Source organism: Protopterus annectens, chromosome 6.part0, assembly GCF_019279795.1.
Source record: "Protopterus annectens isolate FY-2018-M chromosome 6.part0, PAN1.0, whole genome shotgun sequence".
Lineage (NCBI taxonomy): Eukaryota > Metazoa > Chordata > Ceratodontiformes > Protopteridae > Protopterus > Protopterus annectens.
The window spans coordinates 621,058,886-621,069,196 of NC_056737.1; the positions used below are offsets into that span (position 1 = coordinate 621,058,886).

Sequence of the window (10,311 nt, forward strand, 5' to 3'; positions counted from 1 at the left end):
TTGTCACTGTTGTATACCACTCCACTAACATTTCTAAAGATGCATCTTTGCATAATTTCCTTTACTTGCTAAGTCTTATTGTCTCAGACTCTTAACCCATACCTAGTTTGTTTATTAGACATCTGTATATGCCTATATCAGTATATTTTGTCCCTGTTATAATCACAATATTCAGCTTAAGTTAAGATGAGATAAATCCTACGCATTCAGAAGGATCCTGTGACTCTTGTTTGCCAACAGGAGTACATCACTAAGAATCATAGCACTTGTTCTGTTCAATATGCAAAGTCTATGATTTTAGTTTATATGTCGTTAGGATACCATTTTAAGTAGTAAGTTGCAAACAAACAGGTTTTATACTAAATGGCATTGATGTTGGAACAACATGTCTGACAAAAATGAAAACGACAAATGCAAATGAATATACTTGAGCATTGTATGCAAGTAATACGACTGCAGGACTTTCCACTCTGTAGCCACATATTCTAATATTTTTCTTAATTTCTAGTGCCGGAGTCTGTTGAAGTGAATGCTACCTAGTATAACTCAGTATTCTTCTCATAACACACACAGCTGGTCCTGTCTTTGCATTTACATGACTAAGGTAGTATGAATACTGCATAATTACAAACACAGTCATTGATAGTAAACTGGATGCAGATTTTGCACATTTTCACATTGGTGGCTACATACTTTTTAAGATATTTCCTTTACATAAGATACAAGAGATTTTATCTATAATAAACACCAATATGAAGTGCAGTCACTGTGATATTCCATAAAAATGCCTACTAAAATCCTGTAGTACTATAATCACAGCCTCTTATGAACTTGCATTTAAACAAGATTGCAAGAATTAAATGGTGTGGGGTGCACAAGTACTTATATCCAAACCCATTGTGTTGGTAAATAAGTAAACATCTATGATGCTGTGATGTGCTACTCAGACACATGTCACAGTTAGTATTTGTCAGGCCATAAACATTTTAAGTGCAAATTAGTTTCTACATACCATCCATTTCCATTGATAATGGGAGGGAATTGGCTTTTGTTAAACAGTCGCCTCAGATTTCCCCTCCCTTCCACAGCCCACATCTCTCACTGCCTTCCATGGCACATGTCCTAGCTCTTTTTTTCTGCTGGTTGGGGGAGGGGGGGTCCCACCTCTCCAGGCAGAGGTATCTTTCTATCTCACAAGATCTGTAATATGACCTGTTTAAGAATGCTCATCACATGCAACTGCCACTGGAACTGTATTACACGAAGGAGAAATCTGTACTCCGTACGTGCTGATAACTCCTTATAGATCAGTGAGTACTATGAGGCATGGTCCAGTAGCAAGGTGGCTCCACTACCCAATTTTCTCTCGCATGCATAGCCTGTCCCACCCTCCTGAGGAGAGGCGAGCAGACATGGCCACCCAAACTTGAATCCATTAACTATTCCTTCATGGAATAGGAAATGAAAATTTAGGCCTATGACTAGGACTTTAACACATGACCTTCAGCAACCCTTGCTGATACTGATATCACTGAATCTAGACAAAGAGCCCGAATGCAACCAGTCTGGGTCATCCTTTACCAAATCTCTTCTCCTTTCAGCCAGGAATTACTGGAGTGTTTTTAAGGGTAGACAACTTGCGTGCACACACACACACACACACACACACACACACACACACACACACACACACACACACACACACACACACACTCCTGTAAAGGCATTATTTAAAATATGGAATGTGAAAGGGCAATTTAAACATTTTACAGTGACTTGAATCCAAGACCTTTAACACTCCTCAATTTTTCACTACTGCAGAACCACTGGAGAGATTTTAAGCAGCCATGGGCCAAGTCCATGGTTTTATCTTTAAACAACATGCTATGAACTCCTGTGAGAATAAAAGGGCTTTTTAAATTGATTTTCCAATGTTAGTAAATGCATATCAGCATTTGGTAAGTCAAGTGTTGCAATGTATTTTTCCACTTGTTTGGACTTATTTTGGCCATTTTCATAAATAAAAGAAGCATTGTAAACTTTTTTTATTAAGCCACATCCCAAATAAATTTAGTGTTTCCCACCATGATGTTACTTTGGGATAGTGTGTGTTGCATCCATGTGCTTTAGTAGGGCACCTTTCCATATGTGTGGTGGTGCGCCCCTTAAAATCCAAGGACAGAATGCAAGTTTTTACTGCATTAACACCACTAAGGATAAAGTTTACGGTCTTCCTCCGTTATGTCACTGTATGAAAAACAGACTTTTAAGAGGTGTTTTTTTTTCCTCCAAATTGAAGTTAAAAGTGTTACCTAATGGTCAGAGGTGCTGCTTGGAAGTTTTTGCACCATGTGCCGTGATGCAAAGGTAAGTTTAAAAAATGTTAGAAAAACTAATTTAAGGAAAAACTCATCCTGGTTGCTTATGGTCTTTTTCTTGAATTAGATGAATTGACCATTTGCATGAATTCATGAAGGTCCTGAGCCCAAGTCCCAGTCAAAGGCCTAAAGTTTCCTTTCAAATTCCATGATTTAAGTAATGCCTTCACAGGGGCCTTCAACTGCGTGTGTGTGTGTGTGTGTGTGTGTGTGTGTGTGTGTGTGTGTGTGTGTGTGTGTGTGTGTGTGTCTAATTTCCCAACACCTTTGTAATAATTACATCACTATGTTTTTCTAATAGCACAAAGCTGTAGCTTAAAAATTATCTGTTTAAAAACTTGCAGGGAGGCTTATTTTGCAATTTGTTATATTCGCTAACATAACTTTAACATAGTGCGCTTTTTTTTTTTTTCCTTATGACCCATCCAGGAATATGTAACAGCAACATTGTTATTTAAAAAGTATCTAATGTTCTTGTTTATGTAATACAACATTTTACTTGCCTGTCAGTGGTGTGGTTTGGTCACAAGAACAAGGCCTAATTGACGAGATGAAGCTAGCTATGGATAAACCTGCATTATCTAAGCTTAAATGCTATTATACTACAATTATAATGACATTATTTGAAGAAGTAGGCTGGCCACGATAGTTAGCATTGTCACCTCACAGCAAGAGGTTCTCCAGTTCAATTCTCTGCTGAGGTGCCTTCTGTGTGGAGTCTACATGTCCTCCCTGTGTTCACGTGGGTTTCCTCCGGGTGCTCCGGTTTCCTACCACATTTCAAAGGCACGCAGTAGGTGGATTTGACACCCTAAAACTGGCCATAGGTGAGTGTATGCGCGAGTGAGTGGTGCGAATGAACTACCATGACATGGCTAGTATTGAAAATAGTGACAACTAACATTTGTTTCTTGTGGAAGAATGTTTGGCTAGTGCATTTTTGCATTAACCTCAACAAACACGGTGCATATGTTGATAAATATGTGCCTTGAGTGGTAACTCAGTTTTTCCTGCATAAAATGCATTACAAAAATCACAGCATGATAGATTCAGTGTATTGAGCCTGCATTGGTACATGAATTCTAAAATCTCACCTTTTTCCTGTTCATGTATATAATTGCACTGTTTACAGTGTGTGCACGTTCTTGTATTGTATATATTGCATTACTGTCTAATGAAGGTGGCATTTTTTTTTTAAAAAGTATTCTTGATGTTAGATCATCTTTTAAAAAATATGAGATTTCTCATTGAAAATGTCCCTGGGTAATCCCATACCCCTAAAAATGTTCCAGCATTTATTATATCTTATTTCATCATTAGAATAGTGTACAACTAAGGATTGTTCAAACCCCTCATTACTTGTAAGTTGTCTTATCAGGTCTGACTTATCCAGTCCAAACCTTACAGTGGGTTTATACCTATTTGTTCTTCTGTTGCTTGTATCTGAAGATACCTTCTCAACCAAATTCATTGAGAACCCCTTTTCCATAAACATCCCCATTAGATTTTGGACTTGTACAAAGTAAATTATGTCACTGGAAATAATTCTAGATAAATGTATAAACTGACTTTTCACTATTCCCTTTTTTAATGAAGTAAATGGCGACTAGAATACTGCAAAAAAGTAGAACTGTAAGTTTTCTAACTAGCATTGTATCAAATGTACCTTCCTCATATTTGCATATTTTTATGTCAAGGTAAGAAATACCTTGTAAATGAATAGTGTATGTAAATCTCAAAAAGGTTTTTGTACTCTCCAAGCACATCAGAAATTAAAATTGTTCCTTAGATCCTGTCCAGATAATAAATATATTGTCCAAAAGTCTGTGATGGCTTTTACAATACCTATTAAATACTTCTCTTTTCTTGCCCCCCCCCCCCCACCACACAGTTGCTGTAAATGGGAACAGAAGGGGCTCCACTGCTACACCTTGTTGTTTGAAATGGTGCCCATCAAAAAATGCATAATTATTATGCAAAATTCTATGCATAGAATCCAGAATCGGTTAATGTTCAACGGTAGAGAGTTTCATGTCGCCAAATAATTTTGTCAGACTATTCCAGTGCAATGTCATGGGGATGACTGTGTATACATTTTTCACATCCACTGTGACTAAATAATATTTTTTTTAGTATCTGCTTGATGTATATTGTGTAAGAAATCAAATGAATCTCTTATGATGTGGATTGCCTCCCCAAAAATGTGCTTAATCTTTCCATCTGTGTACCTTCACAAGGGTTATATTTTTGATCCCCTGGCTGAAACTATTGGCTATGCAGCTGGATCCGCAATGTTTGAATGTACTTTGGGTACCCCAGATATTGATGACCTAATGGGTTGTTGCACCTTTTAAATTACTGGAACAAAGTGGAATTGATCTCGGTGTCCAATAATAACTCCTCAAAGAGCATATTAATTTTCCTGAAAGCCACACATTTCATTTCTAGATACTGGCTGATAGGTTTCAATGTCACTTGATACTTTTAACATTCTTCCAATATAGTCAAAAGAATCCATACCAAGAAATCCTACTCCATCTGGTTTCATAAATCTCACTGAGTTGTCCCTGGATAACCATGACAGTAAAATTTTCTCCTCATGGGACATATTGTAAAAAGTTCAGTATTTAGTGCAAGCTTCTCTGGGATACATGATAATGGCATTCAGTTCACAGGCATTGGTAAAATTGGTTAGTCAAAGACCTTTAACATCTGCTTACACATCAGAGAAGTAGATGCTGAAGAAAGGGCTTACCTAAAACAGAGTCCTGTGTGACTCCACTGATCTGTCTTTTATATGAGAAGCTAAAACTGACTCCTACTGCATGTATTAGACTGGAGGTCAATTTGCAACCCACTGTGTGACATGAGGATTTATGCTTAGACTAGTGAATCTGTTAGTGCCAGAATTGGGAATCATAATAAAGGACATAGTGAGATCCAGACAGGCAAATTTGCATAGTCACTGACCAATAGTCTCCTAGCACAATGGAGAATAAGAAACTCTATCATAGTATGAAATCTGTTTCATGTTCTGGTGTTTTGTCAGCAAAGAGGTGGCAGAAGCAATAAACGGTATATTTATATTTTGTAAAGTGATAGAAACTGTTTTAATCATTTATCACAAAGAGTATCAATGACATCTTTCTCTCTGCCCTTTTAGTGTTACTACACATTTTCTGAGTAATATATCATTAAACATGAAAGCCTGACTTGTAAAATATAGTCCTGACTAGCTGTTTTGCTTGTGATTTTTCAGGAATTTGGAATATTTACTCCTAAGTGACCTGCCTGGGATAAAAGATAAAGTCAAGACTGTTCAGATGCTTCAGACTGCATTGCCTGCATTACAGACAGAAGTGGACCTAGATTAGGAGAAGAGGGTGTTGTTGAAACTGCATTAAAAAGGGAAGCACAAGCCAGACCATGAAACAAACGTATGGCAGGAGTGTGAGTTTGTGGTATACCGTTCTGTGCTCCAAAATTACTAGTGATACTCTCACTGATGCATGGCACAGTTAAAGGAGATGGACAGGCTGACGTCTGAAAACAAGTGTTGAAATATCGCAACACTTTTGAATGATGTAAGACTTGATAGACAAATGTGTGTAATATATTGATCAGAAAAGCAGCTACTGTAAAATGGGTGGGTATACTGATGATATGTAAAATTGTAGTAAATATATTTGGTCTTTTTTTATGTATGATGTATGGTAGTGGCTCAGCTTTCATGAAACTTAAGTTCTCTTTAGAGAGGGATTCATTGAAAGAAACCACTATAAAGCTGTTTATGCACTTCATGGTATTTCAGACAGCTGTATTCTTTGCAAGATGGCTCCCCTTTGCTCTCTGAATATAAATTGTGTAGCAACTACAAATTTAAAACTGAGGAAATGGACTAAACATACTCATTCTGTTGATAAATACCAAAGCAAAAAACAAATTCCATTTTCACTATTACTCAATAGTTACCTGCTCATTTCTAATGCAGAAACCACCTTTGATGTGTAAGAACAAGCAATTTATTTTAAGCCAACTTCATTTTACTTCTTGCATAAATAGTCTTGTCAGGGAAGATACCTCTGCTTAAACTCATTTTTTTTTTTTCATTTTTGAATTACATCATTTGATTTTTTAAAGAAACGCGCTCCTAATTTTTTCTTAACAGCATTATTTTATTTTTAAGATAATTGGCATATAAATGTAACTGTTTTGTTAACTACACATTGTAAAAGTGGTTAATGATGCTCATACAAAGCTGTGACTGATATGTAACAACTAGTGGATATTATTCTTCTGGCCAGGCATCTAGAGCAGTCAGAAGGCCCAAGGTCAAGGTTACTTCCAGCACCATGGATATCAACAGGAAACTTCTATTTAAAGGAAAGGATAATCCTGCAATCTTCTTTTCTTTTTCACTGTTGATGTGAGCAGTCATATGTTTCTTCAGAGTTTGACAATTACTACCTGGGAAGAACTGAAAGAGTGATACTTACTTTTGACACTTGCTTTTAATTACCATTGTGCTCTCATTTCTTACTGACAGTTTTGTTTCAGGTGGCTGACATCTTCCCCAGGAAAAGGCCATCACAACAGATGTGCCTGTAGGAGGCATATTTCCCCCCCTAAGCCCTGCCATTTAATAGATCAGTAGTTCTGATAAAGCATTCCCTCCTCGGCTTAAACAAATAAGACACCTCATAAGGCATTCTAAAGCTAACTATGAATCCAAATTAGCCGCCTTTGCTAAGGATAACCATAAGGCCTTCTTTAGCTATGTCAGGAACTTTTAAAAGGAAAAACCCTGATCTGTGCAGAACTGGTTAATGGCACTACATATACTGATCCCACAGAAATACCCAAACTGTTAGCCAACAGGTTCAGTGAAAACTCCCCCCCCCCTTGTTTCCGCAATGCATCACCCAAAGCTTTCCTACCACCTGCCCTCTACCTAGTATCTCCAAGGAGCAGGTCATAAACGTGCTTTCCAAAGCCAAAAACACAGCCTCCTTGGGACCTGATAATATCCCAGGCTGCGTTCTATATGGATTAAAACAGGAACTAGCTGCACCACTGGGTACTCTTCTTAACTACAGTCTAAGTACTGCTGTTTTCCATTCAGCAGGTACAAAACCAGTGGTCATTCCATTACATAAAGGAGGTGCCTCCACAGAACTATAGACCTATAAGCCTGACCAGCTTAATCTGCAAGGCAATGGGAAGAATAATCTTGGACCATCTCAACAAAGACATAGGAGACCTCCAAATGCATGACCTGACCCAGTTTGGCTTTGTTACAGGGAGATCCTGCTTCTTGAATTTGGTGGACTTTGAGACAGTCACCAAAGCCCTGAACAAAGGCAAATCCATGCATATGGCCTACCTGGATGTGGCCAAAGCCTTTGACAATATTCCCCACTCAGGCATCACTGATAAACTAACCCAGCTGGAGATCAAACCCGTATATTGTCAGATGGGTTGCAAACTGGCTCACCGATAGAATGCACACAGTCAAAACAGGTGACTCTACCTTCACCAGCAGACCCTTAACCAGTGGTGTTCCACGGGGATCTGTGCTGGGACCTCCTACTGTTTGGAATCTACCTTTTGGATGTACAGGCTAAAACAAAAGGCCTATGGCTGACAGTTTGCTGATTGCAAACTGGGTGCATTCATAGAGTCCCCAGATGATGTCAACATCCTACAAGAGGGACTTACACAGACAAATGACTGCTGCCAAAGTCATGTACTAAACCTATCATCCCCTTCGGCAAGGGTGATGTCCCTGAAGATTACCATATTAATAACATACTAAGCATGCAATCAATGGTGAGATATTTGGGCAGACAGGTTGACAGCAAACTTTCCTTTAACCACCATGTTTCCACAGTGGTAAGAAAGGCTTTCTACATTGCCCACCTCATAAGTAAGGGCATTGCATCCAGAACAAAAGAGGTTATAAACCCCCCTGCACTCCTCACTCATCAGACCAATAATAGAGTGCAATGCTACCTTTGGTATGTACCTTACCAGGCATCTGCAGCAACTGGAAAGCCCTCAAAGGTCTCTTTCAAAGAAAATTCAGGGTTATGTTATACATTGACAAACTGAAATCACGGTCACTACATTCTGTGACAACTCGGAGGCGACCTCTGGCTTGCATATAAAGCAATCTCAGATCTTGCTCTAATGGAAATGCTACACTATCGTAAATCAAATGGTGCAAGATGCACTTGCTCCAGGGAACTCAACCTAGTATATGACATCAACGGAGAGACATATATGTCTCTTGTGTTTCCCTCTCCTCTGGAACGAACGTCCAATTCAGGTGAAGCAGAGCACCTCACTGACCCTATTTAACCATAATCTGGTGACTGGATAGGAAACTGCAAATTCACCCCAGGAGTTTCACCTATGTCCCTCTTGGACAGGAAAAGTAGTTGACTTAATTCCACTTAAAACCTTGATATACTTGGGAACAGGGGTTGTACTTGGCTAGGCTTGTAAGGGCCTTGGGGCCAATAGCCTAGTAGCCTCCTATGATTCTAATACTGGCCAAAAGACCTATCAGAATGCTGAATCTGGCATTGTTGAGTAAACTAGTGAACCTATCCAAGACTAAAGAGATGTGTTAAAACTGGACTATGACTTGGTCTTTCTTATAGAAAAAGGTCAGCTTGTTCCACTAAACAGCAATTGAGTAAGAAATGGATTTATTTTTCCACACAGGCCCAATTTAAATCTAGCATGCCTATGTCTAGAGATTTTGCTACGTTGAAGCAATTCTAGGTTGAAAATTGACTTTGGTTCCTCATCATTTAATGCTTTATAGGTCAAACAAGGTTTTCCTCTTAAATATCTGAATATCTGTAGCAAAAGAAATATAGACCCAATGACTGGAGTCTTCCAAAGAAGTCTATTTTAAAATGTCTAGTTTGCTGTAACAAGGAGCATATCACCATCTACGAGCAATGTAAGATTTATTTATAAGAAGGAAGCACTAATAATTCCTATAGCTCTACTGCAATCACCAAGACATGAAAAATCAAATAAAAAATCCAAGGAAGGTGCTAGTAAAGGAGTTTGCAGGTGGAGAGTGTGAGGCATTAAAGAAGGAATCAAAATATCTCAAACCTAAGATAACCTCTTCCTCTTTCGCCCAGGTGCATCTGCCCCAGTCCAAGTTCTCAGTTCTGCTGTTGCTGCCTCTGTTTTACCCCTTTAAGAAAACCAAACCTCAGAAGCTAAGGTTTTAGTTGCCATGTCATAACTGGACTATTTTCTGATTGGTCCAGGGAAAAGAAAACAAAGATGCAGACATTAACAGGACAGTCAGATGTTTATTTACATACCAAGAAAGATAAATGAGGTAATGATATAACAGTGCAAGACTGCAGGTGATGACACATTTTATCCATGCAAATTATACATGTTATGATTTCACAAAATTTGAAAATATCAGTCTCCAAACCTCTGCGTGTTAGAAAGCATTTATGAGTGGCAAAACTGTGTGTAGAAAATGGCACCCTTCATTTGCCTGTAGGTTACAAAGCTGTTATTAATGCAAAATTGAACATATTTTTTAATATTTATAGCTTCCTAACTTAAAAAGCATGTATCTTAAGAATGCCTCCACTTTGATGATTTTTTTTGCTTATACCCACTGCTTACATATATCATACCCCCAATGTAGTCCATTGTTTGCATTCTTAATTTAAATGTGGAAAATGCATCCTTTGCAGATGCTCATTAAAATTCCATCCTTATACATTTCACTCTGATAGTTTCACTTTGTGTACTTGGCAAATCATGTCACCTTATAGGTGTACTAACTTCTGGATAACTTACAGGTAAAACCCTTCTTCTCTCTTGGGTTTAAAAAAATAATTTCTGGTTAATTCCAGGGGCCTTCAAAAAAAACGTCACACTTTAA

General features: G+C 38.2%; 1 protein-coding gene across 2 annotated transcripts in view; it reads left to right on the top strand.

Annotated features, from left to right (window-relative positions):
- DMAC2L (distal membrane arm assembly component 2 like) overlaps window positions 1-6,517 on the top strand; it is a 146,758-nt gene extending 140,241 nt beyond the window's left edge. For both annotated transcript variants that reach the window (XM_044074290.1, XM_044074292.1), the window contains exon 5: window positions 5,638-6,517. In XM_044074290.1, the coding sequence (XP_043930225.1) occupies window positions 5,638-5,752 (115 nt within the window). In that variant the 3' untranslated portion in view covers window positions 5,753-6,517. The remainder of the gene's footprint in view (window positions 1-5,637) is intronic.
- Window positions 6,518-10,311: the final 3,794 nt, after the last annotated feature.